The following is a 22738-nucleotide window of genomic DNA, read 5'->3' on the forward strand; positions in this document are numbered from 1 at the left end:
CTAGAAATACTTGGGCACTTTTATGAGGCATGATGAATTTTTTATTTAGCACAGCAGTAATGAATTAAATAGGGCCCCAAAGGACTCAGAGTTCACGCCTCTCCCTGAGTGCCCACATTATATAATCATGCAGCATAAGAGTGTGCCCGATGCTTAAGCCCAATAACATCATCATCTGCCAAGGGGGTTTATAACCTCGTTAAATTAATTACTTCTTATAAACTAAGCCCTCTGATACTGCAGGGTACTTCTGTATAAGCTGTCAAGTAAAGATTCTTACTGAAAACAGACACTACGTATAAAGCACATAGCACACTCTGGGCCCTCAATAAATATTAGTTCTCTTCTTCTTTCATTTAATTAGTAACAAAATTTTTAGTGACTGTGTACTCAGAAACAATTTTAGTGGATAAGATGACATGACATTTCAAAAACAGCCTGGCATCCCTCTTCCCCACATAACTAAACCCCCTCTCCAAATTCCTCACATTACCATGCTGCAACCTCTGTATTATTTTCCATCACTTCATTTTCCCGGAAGTAATCTCCATGAAACAGACATTAATTAATACATAAATTCTATACTTTACTGGAACGTATAGTCTAATGACAACTAAAACCTAGATAAAATTTGAAGCAATTTTTGTATCACTGCTTTCAAAATGAAAGAAAAGTAGGAAAAAATGGAATAAGTAAGCAAAGCACGATGTGTCCCTGGGGACAGAGGTAGGAGATGCTGCTGGGATCTAGAAATGAAAAGGAAGAACTTGTTAGCAGCTACCAAAGAGCATAGTTGAGTGGATATTTAAAAACAGCAACTCTTGGGATGCCTGGGTGGCTCAGTTGGTTAGGCGTCCAACTCTTGGTTTCAGCTCCGTCACAATCTCACAGCTTCGTGGGTTCAAGCCGGCATCAGGCTCTATGCTGACAGTGTGGAGCCTGCTTGGGGTTCTCTCGCTGTCCCTCTCTCTCTGCCCCTCCCCCACTCATGCTGTTTCCGTCTTTCTCAAAATAAACAAACTTTAAGAAAAGAAAAGAAAAGAAAAGAAAAGAAAAGAAAAGAAAAGAAAAGAAAAGAAAAGAAAAACAGCAACTCTCAGGAGTAGGGTCTACCTCCTGGCACTAGGAGGTTTAGTGATAATGGAAAACCAAAGCATCACAGGGCCCAGGAATCACAGCGGATCAAAATGGAGACAAATGCATCAAACGACCTCTAGGCAGTACTACCCAAAGTATGATCCAAAACCCCGTGCTACTGAAAGTTGGTTGTTCCATGGACTGTTACCAGTCTGCACATGAGAGTAGGCTCTCATAAGTTTTTACAGCAATTTGGTGATTCATTTTGCCTGTTTAAGCTAAAAAAAAAAAAAAAAAATTAGAGATTGGTTCTTCCATACCTTTATTTCCTTTTTCTGGCATCAGTCAGGAAGAGATTTGGGAAGGAGAGAGACTGGTGTTCCACGGTAGAGGGTTTGAGAAGCGCTGTCCTAGCATGTGTATGGTACCCTCCTCCAGATTCCCACTCAAAGCAGTACCCAGAATGCTTTATTCTATTATAAACAGAATGGCCCCACTGGAGGGGAAAAGCAAAGGCCCTGACAAGCAGCTGTCTATTCTTATGACAGAGAACAAAGGGATCCAAGGAAGGACTAAATCTAGGGAAGACAACTGGGAGAAAAGGATTCCAAGTGGCGAATGCGATATTGAAACCAAAAGGACAAGTTATTAATTTAAAAAAATATCAAGAGAAGAGAAAACTACAGAAAAGAAGAATGAACTCCACGCCACTAGATTTCCCCCAGAGGAATGAGGCGTTTTTGTTTTTCTCAGAAAAGGATGAACACCAATCCTCTCAAATAGTACCAGCAACCTCCACTTGGTTTTTCAATAAGGAAGACACACGAGCCCACCAGGCGATAGAATCTTTCTCCAGGAGGGAGCAGTGCAGTTTACGACACTCTGAGGAGGAGAAGGTCATACGCTGACATGGCTAATTAGCAGATGCGCTGTCTTCATGGAATGTATGTTCCAGCGGAGATGAAGACGTGGCCAACACCAATCAAACCAATGACCACAACCCACTTCTGATGACTCACTTAGGAACAAAGTGATACAATCAGACCCTCAAAAAATGTATCTTTAGTCACGATGAAGAATGAGTAAAAACTTAAAAAAAATTAATAGGCTTAGGAATATTTTCATCTCTTCCTCCTTCACACTTAAATATAAAGAAAGGTGTGAAGTGAGTAGGCTTGTAGATACAGTCAAAAGGATTGGGGGAAGGGGCAGGCGGCATGAGATACACCACCAATACAAATGCCTTCTGTCAAGAGGCATAGTTTTTAACTTGCCTTGCTACCATTTTCATTGGTCAACTTGGAAACAAACAAGAAGCTATACTGCTTCTAAGAATTAAATTGTTTCATAAGAAAGAACTGCTTAGTGATAGAAAAGAGGCAAACACTTTCTCCCAAGACACCAGTGTCCTCTTAAAGTACCTACTATAAAGAAAGAGTTCTGAACAAAGACCTCACAAACTTCTGAGCAAATAGAGGTTTAAGAGCCCATACCCAGAGATTCAGATGAATGATCTAAAAACGGATGGGACACTAAATAATGAAATACTGTGTTTATATAAAAAACTTTTTTTAACATTTATTCATTTTTGAGAGACAGAGCATGAGTAGGGGAGGGGCAGAGAGAGAGGGAGACACAGAATCTAAAGCAGGCCCCAGGCTCTGAGCTGCCAGCACAGCCCAATGCGGGGCTCAAACCCACGAACCACAAAATCATGACCTGAGCTGAAGTCAGACGCTTAACAGACTGAGCCACCCAGGTGCCCCATAATACTATCTATATATAATACAGAGCAAAATTTTTAACAAAAAGTAGCACACGGTGCAATTACCAAAAAGGAGAAAAGCATGAGAGAAAGGTGCAGAAGTAGGTAGGGACAAGATCACACAGAACCTTAACAAGCACACTGGATTTGACATTTATTTTAGTGCAACAGAAACCATTAAAAATTTTTATATAAAAAATACCTTGAGACAAATGAAAACAGAAAAACAATATACCAAAACTTTTGAGAAGCAACTTTTAAGAGGAAAGTTTATAGTCACAAGTGCATACAAGAATAAAGACCTCAAATAAACCTAATATTATACCTCAAGGAAGCAGAAAAAGAACAAACTAAGCTCAAAGTTAGCAGAAGGAAGGAAATAATACAGACTAGAACAGAAATAAATGAAACACAGAATTGGAAAATCACAAAAGATTAATAAAACTAAGAGCTGGTTCTTTGAAAAGATAAAGCAAACTGACAAACCTTTAGCTATATTAACCAAGAAAAAAGAGAGAGGACTCAAATAAATAAAATTATAAATGAAAGAGGAGACATTCAACAAATATCATGTAAATACAAAGAACCTGAAGAGACAGTACTCTGAACAGTTACATGCCAACAAACTGGACAACCTAGAAGAAAAGGATAAGTCCTAGAAACATGCAAACTACCAAGACTGAATCATAAAAAATAGAAAATGTAAACAGATTAATATCAAATAAGATTGAATCAATAATCAAACCCCCCCCCCAAAAGAAAAACCCCAAATCAGATGGTTTCACTAGTGAATTCTACTAAACGTTTAGGGGAGAATTAACACCAATCCCTCTCAGTCTTCCAACACACTCAAGAAGAGATAACTTCCAAACTCATTTTACAAGGACAGCATTACCCTGATACCAAAGCCAGATACTACAAGGAAACTGCAGATCAATATCCCTGATGAATACAGATGCCGAAATTCTCAGCAAAATACTACCAAACTGAATTCAACAGCTTGTGAAAAGGATCACACACCATCATCAAGTGGTATTCATCCCTGAGATGCAAGAATGGTTCAAACATATGCAAATCAATAAATGTGATACATCACATTAATAGAATAAGAAGATAAAAATCATCCGATCATCTCAAGAGACGCATAAAAGCATTTGACGAAATTCAATATCCTTTCATGATAAAAACTCTCAACTAACTGGGTATAGAAGGAATGTACCTCAACATAATAAAGGCCGTAAATGACATGCACACAGCTAATATCCTACTCAATGGTGACAGGTTGAAAGCTTTTCCTCTGAGATGAGGCCCAAGACAAGGCTGCCCACCCTCACCACTCCTATTCAACATAGCAGTAGAAGTCCTAGCCAGGGGAATTAGGCAAGGAAAAGAAATCAAAGACACCAGAATCAGAAAGAAAGAGGTAGAATTGTCTCTTTGTAGATGACATGATTTTATATACGGAAAACTCTAAAGATGCCATAAAAAAAAGGTTATAATAAACTAAGTCAGTGAAGTTGTAGGATATAAGATAAACATACAAAAATCAGTTGTGTTTCTTTATGCTAACAACAAAGTATCTGAAAAAGAAATAAAACAATCCCATTCCCAAGAGCATCAAAAACAACAGAATACTTAGGAAAAATTTAACCAAAGAGGTGAATGATCTCTTCACTGAAAACATAAGACATTGGTAAAAGAAAATTAAAGAAGACACAATAAATGGAAAAATATCCTGTGTTCGTGCACTGGAAGAATTAATAGTATTAAAATGCCCATACTACCCAAAGTAATCTATAGATTCAACATAATCCCTATCAAAATTCCAATAGCATTTTTCACAGAAAAAGAAAAAGCAATCCTGAAATTCATATGGAACTACACAATAGACCACAAATAGCAAAAGCAATCTTCAGAAAGAAGAACAAACCTGGAGGCATTACAATTCCTGATTTCAAACCACACTACAAAGCTATAGTAATCAAAATAGTATGGTACTTGCATAAAAACAGACACAAAGAGTCGTCAGGGTGGCTCAGTTCGTTGAACGTCTGACTTCAACTCAGGTCATGATCTCATGGTTTGTGAGTTTGAGCCCCGCGTCAGGCCCTGTGCTGACAGCTCAGAGCCTGGAGCCTGCTTCAGATTCTGTGTCTCCCTCTCTCTGCCCCTCCCTCCCTCATACTCTGTCTCTCTCTCTCTCTCTCTCAAAAATAAATAAACATTAAAAAAAATTTTTTTTGAAGACACATAAACCAAAGAAACAGAATAGAGAGCCCAGAAACAAAGCCATGTATGTTCAGTCAACTAATATTTAACAAGGGAGCCAAGAATACTCAATGGGGAAAAGACAGTCTTTTCAATAAATGGTGCCAGCAAAATTGGATATTCACACGCAAAAGAATAAAACTGAACCCTTATCTTATACCACTCACAAAAAGTAACTCAAAATGGACTAAACTTAAATATAAGATCTTAAGCCATAAAAATCCTACAAGAAAACATACGGAAAAAGCCCTTTGATATTGGTCTTAGCCCTTTGATATTGTCTTGGCTATGACATGCAAAGCACAGACAGCAAAAACAAAACCACACAAGTGGGACTACGTCAAACAAAAAAGCTTCTACAGAGCCAAAGAAACAATCGATGAGAAAAGGCAATCTACAAAATGCATGAAATACTTGGCAAATCATGTATCTGATCATGTATCCAAAATATGTAACTAACTCCTACAACTCAATAGCAATAAATAATAATCATGATCTGATTAAAAATAGGCAAAGGACTTGAATAGATATTTTCCCACATAAGATATTCAAATGGCTACCAAGGACCTGAGGATGTAGTCAACATCACTAATTATCAGGGCAATGTAATTCAAAATTCCAATTCAAGAATGTAATTCAAAATTCCAATTCAGAGTTACAAAATTATCACCTCGCACTTGTTAGAATGGCCAAAATGAAGAAAAGCAAGAGACAACAAGCGTTGGAGAAAATGTGATGAAAAGGAAACCCTTGCACCCTTGGAGGGGATGTAAATTGGTACAACCACTATGGAGAACAGTACAGAGGTTCCTCAAAAGCTCAAAAACTCCCAATGATGGGATTAGTGTTCTTTTTTTTTTTTTTTTGTAAGTTTATTTATTTATTTTGAGAGACAGCACACGTGTGTGGGAGAGCAGGAGAGGGGTCAGAGAGAGAGGGGAGGGAGAAGGAGAGGGAGAGAGGGAGGAAGGAAGGGAGGGATGGAGAGAGAGACAGGGAGAGAGAGAGAGAGAGAGAGAGAGAGAGAAAGGGAGAAAGAGAGAGAGAATCCCAAGCAGACTCCTTGCTGCCAGAGTACAGCCCAACGCAGGGCTCCATCCCACAAACTGCAAGACCATGACCTGAGCCGAAACCAAGAGTTAGACGCTCAACCAACTGAGTCACCCAGGTGCTCTGGGATTAGTGTTCCTCTCTCTCTCTCTCTCTCTCTCTCTCTCTCTCACACCCTCCCTCCCTCCCTTCCTCCCTCCCCCCCTCCTTCCCTCCCTTTCTCCCTCCCCCTCTCCCACCATCTCCATCTCCCATGTGAGGAAACAGATAGAAGGTTCTCACCAGGAACCAAATCAGCAGGAACCTTGATCTTGGACATCCCAGCCTCCACGACTTAAAAATAAATGTCTGGGGGCTCCTGGGTGGCTCAGTAGGTTAAGTGTCTTGACTTCGGCTCAGGTCATGATCTGGCAGTCCGTGGGTTCGAGCCCTGCATCAGACTCTGCTGACGACTCGGCGCGTGGAGCTGCTTCAGATTCTATAGCTCCCTCTCTCTCTGCCCCTTCCCTGCTCTCTCACTCTCTCAAAACTAAATAAACATTAAAAAAGAAGGAAAGAAAGAAAATGAAATACCTGTTGTTTAGGCCGCCCTGTCTATGGTATGCTGTTAAAGCAGGCTGAACTGGCTAAGAAAAGTGGGGACTCTAGAGCTATATATACTACTTGTGCTCAAAATCTCATCTCTGCCATTTACTCACTGGGAAGTTTGGGCAACTTGGTTAACCTTTGTGTGGCTCAATTTCCCCATGATAAAAATGGGGGTAAGAAGAATACTTCTATGTGTAACACACTAAAGCACAATGCCCAGCACAATGGAAATACTTATGTAGGACAGCCACCCTTATTACCCAGTGGCATGGCAGTGGTTCTACGGGAAGGAACAGAATCAGAATTTGTCAGTTTCACAAGAGGCTATTAACAATGGTCTAAATTTATAAAAATAAAGATTCCATCAGTAAGCTTAAAATAACTTTGTTGGACAACACTAGATTGAGCACATCTGACCTACCAAAAGCTGACATACAAGAAACCTACAGTATCTTGCCTGATGGGAAGACTGGTAAGACTCAATACATACGCTATATTATATTAACAGAAGCCTGGTATCCATATTAAGAGAGCTAACAGTTTCCCCCATAACCAAGACCAAACTTGAAGTATTTATTCGGTTTATTTCTCTCCTTGGGATGTAATTTTATGAGGCATACTGACAAACAGGGATCATTCCAGAATAATATGACCATGATAGTGAGGGTTTTGAGAATGAGATCTGATCGTATTATATGCTCTTATAAGTACCCCGTACTTTTCCTTTTCTATATAAACTACATGTATACATGCGACATAGGTATATGTGTATATACAGTACCCATACTTGTGTACATGCACATGTAACAGAGTGCTATTGTCTATCTCCTGCACTAGATTACAAATTCAATAAGGACAAGGATGGTGTCTGGCTCACCAACGTGTCACTAGTACTTAGTACAGTACTTTCACCTTATTAGTATTCCTTTAAGGTACTCAAAAATTACTTCCTGGATGAATGAGTAAATGAATGTGCATCACACAAGAAATTTTTGAAGGCCAAGGATGTTTAGACCTAGCAAGCTATGATGGATGACTTCAAATAACCGAATGACTGTCCTATAGAAAAGAAAGTACACTAATTTGGGAAGGTTCCAGACTGCAGAGTTAAGGCCACTAGGTAGAGGCAGAATTCAAATCTAGGTAAGAAAGAACTTGTGATAGCTGAATCTGTATGACAAATTTAGCAGGTTGCTTTACAAAGCAGTGAGTCCTCGAGGTGGCTCAGTCAGTTAACCATCCAACTTCGGCTCAGGTCATGATCTCATGGTTAGTGGGTTCGAGCTCCGCATCGGGCTCTGTGCGGACAGCTCAGCCTGGAGCCTGCTTCAGATTCTCTGTCTCCCTCTCTATCTGCCCATCCCCTGCTCATGCTCTCTCTCTCTAAAATAAACAAACAATTAAAAAAATTGAAAACAAAACAAAGCAGTGATCCCTCCATCACCACAAAACAAGGGAGTTTGGGGGAGCCTGGGTGGCTCAGTTGGTTAAGCATCTGACTTGGGCTCAGGTCATAATCTCACGGTTCATGAGTTCAAGCCCTGCATGGGGCTTTCTGCTGCCAATGCAGAGCCTGCTTCAGATCCTCTGTTTCTCTCTCTCTCTCTCTCTCTCTCTCTGCCCCTCCTTTGCTTGTGCGCATGTGCTCTCTCTCTCCCTCCCCTTCGAAATTAAACATTTAAAAAACTTAAAAAACAAAAAAAGAAAATAAAACAAGGAGCTTGGCAGTTCTATGGGAAGGACCCTACAGTAGGTAGTCTACACCTACAATCCTTTCTAACCATACAAGACTGGGTCTTCTGTTACTTTACCTTCTTACATGCCAGTCTTTGCCTATTTCTGCCCATCCAGGGCCTAGAACCTCGCAAAGGAAGTGTGTACTTGCTATCTCTCTAAAGTACTCTAGGTAGTTGGATACACTTATCTACACTGGGGGCAGGGAGGGAATACTCCTAAAGAGAGCGGAGGAAGGAACAGGTGCAGAAGGGAAAGCCCTCTCAGAGCCGATAGTGAGATTTTAAAGGCGCACATCTTAGGAGGGGCTCATTTCAGTCAGTTGACTGAAATATCCATGGGCAACTTTCTTAATAATCAGAGACTCAAAGTATGCTAATCTAATCACTTCTTAGCCAAGCAAAATACAAACATTTAAATCCCAATCTGGCAAACTAGTAGAATCATCAGAATCTTGTGTATAAAACAAGAACATTTTACAGATAAAATCGTGAAAATACCATCTCCCTCACCATTCTCCTTCTTCAGGGCTTAGCACTTCCATCAGAGAAGCTCACTGACAACAGCAGTTTCAACCTGTCCCAGTCTGGACTCAGAGAGCACAGCTCTTTCGGACCTTTTCCAGGTGGCTGGGCATCATGTGTGAAATTACTTTTCACTCGAGAACATCAATCATACAAATTGTTTTTATTAAAAGCACATGAAAAACAGCACAATCTCTCCACTCGAGGGTTTGTTTTATGGAACGGTGCCAATCCATCTAACAATATATAGAAAAATCTTGGGGCTCAGTAGGGTTGAGCATCTGACTTCGGCACAGGGCATGATATCACGGCTCATGAGTTCAAGCCCCACACTGGGCTTTGCACTGATAATGCAGAGCCTGCTTTGGATTCTCTGTCTCCCTCTCTCTGCCCCTCCCCAGCTGATGCTCTCTCTCTCTCTCAAAAATAAACAAACACTTAAATAAAGAAATAAATGTAAAAATATATAGAAATACTCAATTCGTTAGGCTTCAAAGACTTTATTCTAGAGTGAAATTAAGCATCTTTCTGGTGCCTTCCCTCCTCACTCTTTAGCAGAGATAAGATATGCCTGTGGTCTCCCAAAGCCCAAACAATTTGTCATTCCTCAGAAGTGGTAAGACTTCACAGGTCTGGTGTCTTACGGGAAAGGTAAGAGACCCTGAAGCGCTCAGACTGCACCAGAAGATCCAGAATCCAGAAACAGACTCCCATATTGGTTGAAATCCCTTTGACAGGTACCTGTTTCGTCATGTGAGAGATGGGGTAAAAGTCCTTCCCAGAGAACATTCCATGATCCGAATCAGCAGCCTCCCACAAAGGAGCGGTCACAGTGGCCCGGTGCAGCTTCATGCTAATGAGGCCCCCGCCCTCTTTGCTATACCATCATCTGTGCAGCACTGACCTTCTACAGAGGAGAAAGGAAGGTAGGCTGGGGCTGGCCTTACCTGTTTTTCCTGCTCCGCTTTCCCCGGTAATGAGAATACATTGGTCTTTATCTTGATCTCTTAGGGACCTGTATGCTTCATCTGACAGGGCAAAGCTGTAGGGGAGAATGGGAGAGAAGTCCTTAAAATTCAGCTCATTATTCATGTGTTTATGAGATGTAACTAGAGGCTCTTTAAAGGACACTGATATGCTGCAGATAGAAAGCCGAGACGTCAGATTTTATTTCCTTCAAATTCTTAAAGGAAATAAATAAACCCATCCATCCTTGTGGCCCATGGTCCCTTTTCCTTCACATCCTCTAGTAAACAAAGTGGTACTGACTTACCGTCCTCTAAAGATATGCTTTATTTAACCCACATGTGATACTTATGGTTCATTTTATTAAAATCTTGGCAATTCAGAGAACCAAGAAGAAAATGTCGCATCACATGCCCAACACTGGATGATGCAGTGGTTTTCAGGACAATACACTGGAATTTCAAAAAAATTTTTTTGAATGTTAGAAAAAGTTCTATCAAATGCCAAATGGCTGATACTACCATCATTGAGCTAAATACAGAACTACTGCCTTCACAAACAGATAACAAACTATAATGCCCACCAGAGGCAAGGAGGACCATGGGTCGGCCAGGGGTCTGCTCCAGTCCTAGGCCCTCAAGCTCCTCACAGGGCCCTGTGCTGACAACAGGGCCCCCTATCAAGACCAGGCCAGTCCCCAGGTTGATCTTCCTTGCCTCAAAATTTATAAATAAGGTAAAATTTGCCCCCTCCAGCTAAATGAAAAATAATTGTTTGGGTTTCTTTTTTTTTTAATGTTTACTTTTTTATTCTGAGCGAGAGCATGAGCAGGGGAGGGGCAGAGAGAAGCCCAAGCAGGCTCCACACTGTCAGTGCAGAGCCCGATGCGGGGCTTGATCTCACGATCAAGTGAGACCATGACCTGAGCTGATACCAAGAGTCAGACGCTCATCTGACTGAGCCACCCAGGCGTCCTTAACTGAGAAATAATTTTGACAATATGATACTGTATTTAAAACAGGGGCTCCTGGGTGGCTCAGTTGGTTGAGCTTCTGACTCTTGATTTCAGCTCAGCTCCTGATCCCAGGGTTGTGTGATCGAGCCCTGAGCAGGGACTCCTCACTGTGTGTGTAGCCTGCTTAAGATCCTTTCTCTCTGTCTCTGTCTCTCTCTCTCTCAAACTGAAAAAAAAAAAAAAAAAAAAAAAAAAAAAAGGTAAAGCCCTATTCATTTATCAACAAGTATTTATCAAGAGTCTACCTTGTATAAAGAACATGCTGGAAATATAAAGGTAAGCTAGACTCAGCCCTTTTCCAGGAATTCTCGGTCAAAAGCAGGGGAGAGAGATACAAATAGAAAACAGCAACCCAACAAGTTAAGAGCAATGAGAAAGATATGTGCACAACATTGCAGAACAAGACAGGGGCCCAAGAGGATGGGGAAGGGAGCCGCAGATTCTTCAGAAGTAGGAAAACCAGTCCTAAGGAATACATTAACAAGGCTAAGGGCTTTTAGGCAAAAAAGCAAAAAACAAAATAATCGAGAGTGTGGATGTTCCTTCTTGCTGGAAGGCAGAACATAAAGAAGGGGTGAGCAATGAGCCAGGGAGATAGATGGGCAGACTCCAAATTGGAGCAGAGATGATAAGGTTGCCACACTCCGGGACTGTAAGCAGGAGAGTGGCAGGATCAGGTAGGATTCAGGTAGTAATTAGAGCTAAAAATGGCAACCTTACCAGCACTGTCTCCAAGCCCTTCATATTTAATCATTTTAACTCAAACTACTAAGGGCAAGTTATTATTAATCCCACTTCCTGATGATAAAACTGTGGCACAAAATAAAGACCTAATTTGCCAAGGTTACACTGCCGATGGGACACAGTAGAGCCAGAACTGATCCCTGCTCCTGACAGCCTGGCGCTTCATGGTCAGCAGGGCCACAAGAGTGCATAGGAGACCAATCTGGAGTAAGGAACACCAGTGAAGGGCTGGCAATACGGGGAGAGTTTACATTTCACTGACCAGACCACAGAAAGCCTTTCAGTCAACGACCGGCTTTTCTTGAAACGGTGAGTAGGAGCATCATTAATACTGACAATTTACTGAGCAGGATGAAGTGCTCATATTCATAATCAGATTTGATCCTTAAAACAGCTCTATGAAGTAAACGCTGGCCTCCTTGAGGATAAATGATCCAACTCAGACCGAGAAATGACACAACGTGTCCGTGACCCCTTTCCCAGAACAGTCATAACTTGAACCTGGAAATACTGTGTACCACATTCTTCCCTTCTTGTCACATCCTCTTAGGGCTATCTGTGATCTCATCTTCTGGCAGAGCTACTGTGGGACCTCAAAGAGCCACCATGAGCCTTATTCTGTCACCATCATTTCAATGAATCCAATCCCTTGCCCATAATAAGTATATTCTTGAAAGCATTTGTTGAATGAACGTATGAATATGAAAAGAGAAAGGAAAAAATAATGGAACTCTCTGGCACAAGGGACTTTTTTGAGTAGCAGGTGGCTTTAGCTCATTTATAAGACCAGTGCACGGGGTGATCTTCTGCCCAGCAGGTCTTACCCTCTCCTCAAATCCCTCTCAGCCATTCCCTATCTAACCAGCACCTTGCTCACCCCCTTAGACCACTCAGCGGGGCTCCTCCTTCTCTTGTGTTCTCTGATGTCCTCAGGTAAAAACAAGCATGTCCCTGCGCACACCAATGCACAGTAAGGACAGTGAAAAATACAATGACTGTGGGAACAGAAGACACCCTCGGTAGGATTCTCTAGGCCCGGGATCCACAATTCCCCACCTACATGACCGTGAGGCCAGTCCCTCACCCTGGCTGCATGGCAGTCTCTTCACGTACCAATTGGAGAACAGAGCCACATACCACATACTTCAGCTTAGAAGGTTAAAGAAAGGTGTATAAAAGCTCTGGAAGTGTTATAAAGCCCTAAATAAATGTGTGAATTCTTTCTGTGCTACAATCAGTTATGTACACATCTTCCCAACCCCTACCAGGAGGTAAGCTCCTCTAGGGCACCGCCTTTTTTCTAGTTAATCTTTGTGCCGTCCGGCAGAGTTACAAGCATAAGACGCCAAAAATACGCAAATAGGAAAGAATAGATGAGTGAATTCTCTCCAAATATCAACAAAGTAAGTCACTATTGGAGTGAGCCCCGCAGAATGGTAAACAGGAAAGTCATTTCTTCTTATGACCTTCATGCAGGAAAGAAAAGCAGAGCTTAGATTTCTTACTAGCTTCACTCTCCCTGCCATTCTTCTCACCTCCAGACAACAGTTCAGAGATGCCACTATCATTATCATCACTGGCAAGAAATGCAGGAAAACACATTATGGCAAATACAAATGAACTTTTCCTACTATATATACATATATGGTGTGTGTATATATATATATATATACACACACATATATATACATATACATATACACATACACATACATATACATACACACACACACACACACACACATATATTCACTGTACATATTCACTGACTTCCTCATGGGTTGTTCAACACAAGCCTTTCCTATGCTCCTAAGACTGCAAGTTAGGTTTAAATATTACACCATCAATGATTCAAAATTATTTCTAACATGAATAACAATATATGACTGTGTGTGTGCACACAACACACATAAACACACATACACAAGGCTTTAGAAGATCACCAAATGACCCTGCCATGAGTTTATGTCACATCAAAACACTTATGCTGAATGCTTAGTTTTTTTCTTGTCTGTCCAGACAGAAATAGTTAACTGCTGTCCCCCAAAACTGGGTTTGATTTACAATGGAGTATATTTTAACATAAAGGCTAAAAGGGAGAGTTATTCTTTCGAGACTCTAGACGGCCATGAAAATTTATCAACTGAAGTACTCAAGCACTGGAACAATGGGCTGGGACTGTCGGCACACCCAGCCCAGGCACACTATAAATGCGATCGTATATGTACTTCGTATGAACTCAGACCTTGACTTCACTTATTTAAAAAAATGACCGAAGGGCAGACCATGAAGGACATAAGCCCTGCCCCCCCGCCTTGTTCTCTTCCTCTCCGGCAACATTAGCAGGTACCCATCACCACGGCCAACATTTATAACTATAAACTGAAACCACATGCCAGTCTTCCAAACCACTCTGTAATTAAGGAACCTAAATAAATCTTTAGAAAAGTTTTTCCTTCAAAACACTTGTGACCCATATGCTTCACATTATTTTGTGAGCATGTCAGCATTGTTATTTACCACACGCAGAAATGAATGGTTTATTATAACGCAGTGACGATAACGTCAGGGGCAAGCATGGGTTTGATGCCACCACATCAAGAGCGTGGGTTTCACCCACTTCTTCTGTCTTCTAGTTGAGCTCTAAGAATAGAGACAGCCTGACGCTTGAAAGCAAGTCCCCCCCTTCATTTCCAGGTCAGCTGCACAGCTGTTAGCTGAGAGCCAAACTTTCCCGAACACCACCACGCATGCTCACGGCACATTTCCAAACAGCTGAGCTGTATGTATCTCTTGCTTTTCGGTTTTAGATGTTTGGTTTGGGTCATCTGTTATTTTCTGTCGGGGCGCAATGTTGGGTTGCACGTTGAAAAATTAAGTAGCCGGTACGTATGCTTCTCCTCCATCTTATTTCTGCTCAGAATGTCCATCTCCACAGCGGTTCTGCTTTTATGGTCATCAAAGGGGACAGCAGGGCTTTTTTCCCCAAAACTCTAGGCTCTCCACCCTGCCACCTGCTTTCTAAGTTTATTTCATCTACAATGCAAAGCAGGAAAGATGTCACACAAAATACATCACCACCACTACCTAAAGCCAATGTTCTTCCAAGCAGATCTCTATTTTTCACTGTCTCTGGCTCCCTCATAATGAGTCGCTTGAGATCTTTTCCCCAAAACAGTCTGATCCATTTCGTTAGTTTGTTATCTCCATTAGCCAAAGTTCAGCAGAACAAAATTTGTCTAAGAAAACTCTACTGAATGTACGAAACTGTTACTATCTATTTGTTTCATGTCATTTTCTTCAAAAGCTCTCAAGATGGTATTCCCTTTCACCTAATCCTGAATTCTAGAATATTTTAGAATCATACTAGGGAAATTCTGCTTCTGATTTTAACCCTCTTAAAATCACCTGTCTCAAAATTCTCATCTACAATTTAGATCTACAAATCTCAACTATTTCTTCTCTTTCTAGCTCTGGCTCAGCCGTACGTTCTTCTAAAATTACATAACAAAAAAAAAATTAATAAGTGTTTTTTTAAAAATTCCTAACCTTCAAGTGTTCCACCAATTTCTAACTTCATACTGAACTCCATTCAAGGGCTGAGACAGTCCACGAGAAGAACAGGGGAGAAAAGGAAAAGGAGAAAGGGAATTATGTGTGGAGTGTATTACATGGAAACGTTGAGGCTTGTTGATTTGTTGGCTTATTATTTTTTTAATATAATTTATTGTCAAATTGGCTTACATACAACACCCAGTGCTCATCCCAACCAAGTGCCCTCCTCAGTGTTGGCCTTCCATGTAAAACATTATTGCAGACATCAATCATTGCCTCTTATTCTTTTTTTTTTAATGTTTATTTATTTTTGAAAGAGAGATAGACAGAGAGCAAGCAGGGGAGAGGCAGAGAGAGAGGGAGACACAGAATCTAAATCAGGCTCCAGGCTCTGAGCTCTCAGTACAGAGCCTGATGCAGGGCTCGAACTTACAAGCCGTGAGATCATGACCTGAGCCGACGTCAGACGCCCAACCAACTGAACCCCCCTGGGCGCCCCCCTCCTGTTTGTAATTCAGAAAATGTTCACCCACTTGAAAAATATCACCTTGTTAAGTTAGTGTAATGCTCTACCACCACACATTCATCATATCACATCTGAAGAAAGAATTTCAGGGAAAATAAGTGTTTGTAGTTATTTATTACAAGTTACTATAACTTTTTATCCTGGAAAGCTTTATTGCATTCTTGTCCTATGCCAGACATGGTAACTTAACATATTTTTCACAGTACAGTTATCCTCCATAGCCATGTCATCAGTGAGCATTCCTCATAACTCAAGCCTCAGAACAACAGAAGATAGAGAACAAAAATGAGTCTCTCTTCAAAATAAATACCAATGGGCAAAATGTACACTATAAGTAAAAAAGGACAGAAGATGAAAACAAACATAAAGAATAGGTTCAGGGGAGATGGATGGTAAATGGACTCAAATGGCTGCAAAGTTCCTTTATTTTACATAAAGTGATACAGTATTAATTCAATAACAGTCCTGAAAGGTGTATTATAATGCCTAGAACAACAACTAAAGTAATAACACAAGAGCTGCAAAGCAACTAAAAAATTAAAATGGAATTCTAAAAAAAAATTCAAATAATCCAAAAAAAGGCAGGAAAAGAGGAATAAACACAGAGGAGACAAACAGAAAATAAATTATTAAAAGGTAGACCTAAATTCAACCATATTAGTAACTACATTAAATGTTAATGGACAAAAATACTCCAATTAAAGGGCAGAGAATGTTAGAACAGATACAAAAGCAAAATCCACCTATATGTTGCCCATAGGAGCCACATTTAAAATAGGAAGACATAGATAGGCTGAAAGGAAATAAGATTTAAAATAAGCAATTGCTTAAAAATACAATATTGTACTTTTTTTCATATATTTAAACTCAAAGAAGTCCCTAGTTGTCACCTAAGAGGGATGCTATGCAATGGCACAGCATATGGCAGAGAGCAGGTGAGACTTAATTATCTTAAAAATATGAGCTACAATCATTTTTGTAAGAACACTTTTTTTTTAATCAATACTTAATTTTCCAAATTCATAGACATTTGTATATCCTCAACTTAAGTAGCCACACAGCTTTCTTTCGCTACACAATTGGAAAGGGCCTGTTTCTATTAGCTACCAAACAGAAATAATCTCATCAGGGATGAATCATTTTAAGATGACATCTGTTCTAAAGTGACAAAAGTAAAGCATCAAATAAAGCTCAAAAGTCAGGCTTTAAAATAGGATATGACAAATAGGCACAAAAAAGTTTCTTCTTCCTTTAGAATTACATTGGTTCTTGAAAAATAGACTCCCACAGGATTTTTGTGAAATTCCATAGATTGCTGAGTCAACCTCAATGTACACCTGGTCTCTCACCATTTCTTAATGGGCCAAAAATATTTTTTAATCTTTAACAATCAAAGGTAATCACCAAGATGACAAAAATCACGGTATCTGAATGTCTTGTATATATAAAATGAGTCACTTGTATTATAATGTTTTAAGTAACAGCAGAAATCCCTGCGTAATTGGAGAAGAAACTCTTCTTAGAATTTACAAGCACAGCTCTTTATTTCAAAGGTTCAACATGCCAATTATGGAATATAATCTAAAACAAACAGCAAAGATTGCTTTCAAGATTTTAGAAATTTTATTTATAATCCTCCTGTGATGAAGAAGCTTTGAGGTATACACACAGTCTTCTGACCCTATGTGCCTAACCATTATCAAAATCACCATGGAGATCCTCATGTGTTCCCCCATCTGGGGTCAGCCAGCCATAAGTCACTTCTTCTGGAGACTGATACAAAGGTGGACTGGGCCAAGGGCTAATACTTTTTCAAAGGTGGATTGCAAAACCCAGGTACTGGAGACATGCATTAGGAAGAGACAAGGGGTTTAGAGAGACTCAATTATGCCAGGAAGGAAAAGGACTGGACTTAAGATATGCAAGCAGTGAGGAGGAAACATCTGCTTTCAGGGTCTGGAAGCTGCTGTTTGGAATTTAGTACTAATCCCTTGTGCTGCTCAAGACTTCCTTCTGAAAATGATGCCCTGAGCATGAGATGCCACAGGGGGAAAGCCCTCACTGGGGTAGCATCCTGCTTTGGGTTTGGCAAGCATCCGGAAGCAAAGAGGCTGATTCCCCTTCATCAGTGTTCACTGCTGCAGGGCCTTATCCCTCAAATTAGCGAAGGGCGAATGGTTCCTACTATTCAAGAATGGATCAATGCCCTAATAAGTAAAATGGAAGAGTGTGTGGAGGAAGGGGTTCCCAGGGAGTTCATGGGCACCCATGAGAAAGGAGGCATTGTACTCACCAGGCAAATTCTGAGGACAATGGTGAAGAAAATCTGTCCTCTAGAGGCTTAAAATCTAACAAGAAAGACACTAAAGTCCCCCAAAATGGAGGTGGGAGAAGGTAATAAGCACATCAGCAATCTCCTAAAGATATTCATAAAGGGGAGAAATGACTTTTACTGAGAAGGGTATATCACGGAAAGCTGCAATATCTGAACCCCAAGGCAATATGCAAGGACAGAGGCTGGGAGAACACAGACACCAAGGAGGAAATTATGTTATTTCCCCTGTCCAGAAATTAACAAAACACACCTGATTTAGAGGAAAGAACAAAGAGACAATTAGACTCTTAATTCAAATTCAGTAAGCCCTGCAAGTATTTTTAGTATCCGTTTTAACAAAAGAATACTAACAATCACCCAATTCTCATAAAAATAATTACACAGTTATAATCTATAAAAACAGCCTTTCCTGCTCAAGGTAAACACAATTTAAACAAATTCCCAACACAACTGTTCCCAAGCCTTTTGGAAAAATGGATTATTTCAACTAATCTCATAGTCAGCTTTTATGACTTTATTACAGGCAACTAAATCCTGGAAAAAGTTATCCCAAGAGAAGTTACTCCAAAGACCTTCCTAATCACCCATAGGACTCAATGTTTTACTCATTAAAGTAAACAGAATGACTTCACATTCTTAAGATGCTAACTGATTTTCCAGATAGATGTTCCTTACTGATTTAAGGCCTAAAAATGTGCACCTTCTGTGTGTCTTTGTCTAACTTGGAACAGATACTGTGATCTAAGGTACCTCACGTCACCATCCCAAATAGTTAAGTCAATTCAGTGAAGTGAACCTTTCAGGTTTACAACATTCAAATATAAACCTGTATCGTTTAACTTGGATGGCCCCTCAGTGCCTGCTATGGACACAGGATGCAATGAGGCAGAGTCTCAGCTTTCCTCCAAGAGAAGCGGGAAACATAGGGATACTTGTCTACAGTAGAAGACACTATGCTGGGGGCCTTTCGTGGCGCCATGCACTGAATGAAGAAGCGTAGCGAAATCTGGCTGTGGCCCTCACAGAAGGACTGGATGGAGACGGCATCTGAATGGGAACCCCAAGTACACCCTGCTTTATTTCTTTAAAAATGCACAGAGGAGAGGGAGTGAGCAGTAGTGGGAGGTTACCAATTTCTTCAAGCGTTGGTCTGTGCTTCCAGCCCACGGAGCTGCGCAGATGATGTTTGTAAAGCACCCTGAACAGTGTCTGAAATGGAGCAGGCACTCAGGAAAGGACTGGAGGGCCAGTTGGGGCCAAGTTTGCATGTTTAAAGAATCGAGGTCACAAATCAATTCACATTTTGGAAAGCGAGATCTGCCACCATTTCATAGAGTGAATGCAAAATTCAATGAAATCAACAAATATTACCAAGATGCCTGATAATAAATAGACACATGTATATATACATACACACACACACACACACACACACAGACCACTGTGCATATGCAATGAAACATCTGGGTTTGCCCACGTTATTACAGAGAAAAGGAAGTAAATACGTAAAATAATAATAATGATAATAATAATTATTATTATATTACTACGGTTATTAGCTAAATTCACTTCATGATACCATAAAAGGAGGAAACATTTTGGAAATAATTTTAAGAGAATTCAGTATTCATTTATTCAATAAGCATTCTGTGTGCAGGCAGAGGAATACATGTGACATCATCCCTACCCTTGCACACTCCAGGTAGAGAAATCATCTACTATCTAACTAGATAATAATCTAATCATTTGAGGACAGGTCATTTGGTCTGTGGCTTACCTAAAAACAGCAACAAAACCTTTCTCTAAAGCATGAGGGATACTGGTACCAGGAAAAACATTTTTTGAATTAAAATTTTGCTTGACTCATCCAGATATCCAACACCTTTCAAATCCACCCCTTCCTTTCCTCCCCATCACCAGTTTTTATTGCCTTAGACAAGTTCCTCACTTCTGGACTGAGCATCAGTAACTCCTAAAGGGGCCTTCTATAACCAGGCAAGATATTTTCACAAGCCATCCTGATACGATACTGTTAAAATATAATGTCATTTTTATTACCATGACTTTCTTTATTCCTAATCCTGTCCTCACTGCAGCCAGGTTTGACTACTTGCTTTTAGGTGTTTCTGTAACCAGGTTTGTTAAAGCTTGCTTCTGTAAAGCAAAATTGTATCATTGCTGTCTTCTAAAACTATGATTCTATGGAGTATTCTCCATTTTAAGTATCACCCACTTACATTGTTTAGGCATCAGAGAGAAGTGTTAGATACATGTTGGAGGATTTCCTAGGAATCTGGACTCAAGTGATCCTTGTGGCCCAGAGATTCCCTTCCCTCCCACACCCCCGATGTTTTAATATGGGGTTTAAAATCTACTCCAATCTTTGCAAATTCAGCACATAAACAAAATGCAGGAACCTTTCCTCCGGGCTTCCATATGGAAAACAAATGAGTCCATTATTACACAGTCAAATCCACGTCTCAAATTAAAAAAAAAAAAAAGAAACTGAGTGATTGAAAGAGGGAAATCAGAGGACCACAAATCAGACCATGAAGAACTCCCCCACTCCACGACCCCCCGACCCCCACAGTCCCACACAGGCTTTACCCCTGGGATGACTGATGGCCCTCTCCAAAAGGTCCCAGGGTGGGGAACCAAGGGATGACTACTGCTCATTGGGTATGTCTTCCAGACGGTTCTCACTCCCCCTCTCCCTCCCTTACCCCAGTTTTGGTCCTCACCCAGGAGGAAGGGACTTCCATGATAAGGTAAGAAAGAAAGGCTCAAGATGCCAGAAGATCTGTTCTACACAGCAGTTACTGTTTCTTACATGTTGCATTTTTCTTTTAACGCTGAAACGTTTGTCACTTTAAAATGGCTTCAAAGTGGCCACATAAGAATGGGTAAATCAAAAATACCACACGCCACTCCGCCTGCAGGCTGGCTTCCCTGCAACCCTCCTCCTTCTAAAATGCTAACGGGTCACTCCCTCCTGGACGCACTCCCCTGGCTCTCCACCACTCTGGCAGAGAGGGGTCCAGAACTCTCGCAGGAAATGATGCAACAGCAATGCTTTGAGCTTCTGCTGGAGGAAGATTTAACGTTGATCCAGAAGAAGTGCCCTAACACTCCCAAAAGGATCGAATACAACTCCTGTATTATTCCATCCCACAAAAGCACAGCTCCAAAGTGAACTCAAATACAGAGCCCTCAAACATCTGCTTTCAAGTACTTTAAGCCATGTCACACTGTCTGCAGAGTGGCCGCAAGAAAATGACATGTCACATACACAGATCACATATTTATTTGAGAAACACTGCAATCTGCAAGCAGGCAGCATTTATTGCCACGTGTCTGGGGAGGGGGGGTAGCTATCTGATAAAGGCGTTGTCATTAGAGACCAACCTTGGAAAAACTAAGAATAAAGTCCTGAAAGCCAGCAGCAACCATCCCCTATCAGCTAGGGAGGGGCGAGAGACCCTAGATGAGAACAGACTGTGCCTAAGGCATTCTGGATACAAATACTGGGTCCTTGAGAGCTATGCATAGTGCTGCTGGATGTTTTTGTTACAGAATATAAGCTCAAGACAAGCTTCTATCTTCAACACAAAATCTTGAACTTAAAAACTTCCTTCATGGGTGTCTCGACTGGTTTCTGGTTACCCAGAGAGGTAAAGCAGTTTCTCACACAGGATCTAGTCTCTAGGAGCTTTGGTTTTCATGGGTGTGTGATGCATGAAAAAGCAAGCAAGATCCTTCCCAGGAGCTAGTCTAGCTCTCTTTCCAAATGGTTCCTTTCCTTCTTGGCTCCTCATCTGCCCAACTGCCCCCACCAAATACCCTCTTCCCTGGAAACCCTGGATGATTCCCCTTGTTCCAGGAGCTCCCTGACTCTATACCTGCAAAATCCCATTTATACATGTATTATACCCCCAGCGTGTTTTAATTTTTGGACTTTTTTTTTTATTACAGTTTCTCTCCCTTGAGAGCAGGAATTATGACTCACCATCTCAGTGCCTGACATATATGCTCAGAATAAATTTGCATAATGAATCCTAACAGTCCTTTCTCCTAGTCATGCAAAAAAAAAAAAAAAAAAAAAAAAGGACAAAAATTAATTTATGGCATTTTCAGAGTCTGTGTTTGCTTACCAACTATTTATAAAAAAAAAAAAAAACCTAATAAGGGAGAAATCAAGAGAACTGTTACTCGAGTATGCATATGTAAGTGCACATTCATATCTTTACAAGAAAGAACTCTATGGATTTAAAATACTCAAAGAAGAAAAAGAAAGTTAAAGGGAAACTTCATGCTTGCCAGCTGAAATTCTTCGTTTAGGTTATGTTTTAGTATTCGGCACTTCTCTCTGATGCTTGTTTGTGCAGGTTCTGTTTGAAGGCACAGGCAAAATGATCACCTAAAATCTTCTGCTTTAGAAAGGCAAAGTGTGATTATATTTGCACTCCAGAATCTTGCCAGTTCCTAAACTAACAGGCAAAAGCAGTCATCTCTAGGGCTAGCTGTGAGAATATCTTGCTCCTACCCTTCCTAGAGACCCACCTGATATGACCTCTCTTCTCTAAAGTATGTA

General features: G+C 40.7%; 1 protein-coding gene across 4 annotated transcripts in view; it reads right to left on the minus strand.

The window, feature by feature from the left end:
* MYO1B (myosin IB) overlaps window positions 1–22738 on the minus strand; it is a 187584-nt gene that overhangs the window by 91462 nt on the left and 73384 nt on the right. For all 4 annotated transcript variants that reach the window (XM_019462617.2, XM_053906819.1, XM_053906817.1 and 1 more), the window contains exon 4: window positions 9954–10048. In XM_019462617.2, coding sequence (XP_019318162.1) covers window positions 9954–10048 — 95 coding nt within the window. The remainder of the gene's footprint in view (window positions 1–9953; window positions 10049–22738) is intronic.

The sequence above is a fragment of the Panthera pardus genome, unplaced genomic scaffold (genome assembly GCF_024362965.1).
Source record: "Panthera pardus isolate Hobbes unplaced genomic scaffold, ASM2436296v1 HiC_scaffold_10, whole genome shotgun sequence".
NCBI lineage: Eukaryota > Metazoa > Chordata > Mammalia > Carnivora > Felidae > Panthera > Panthera pardus.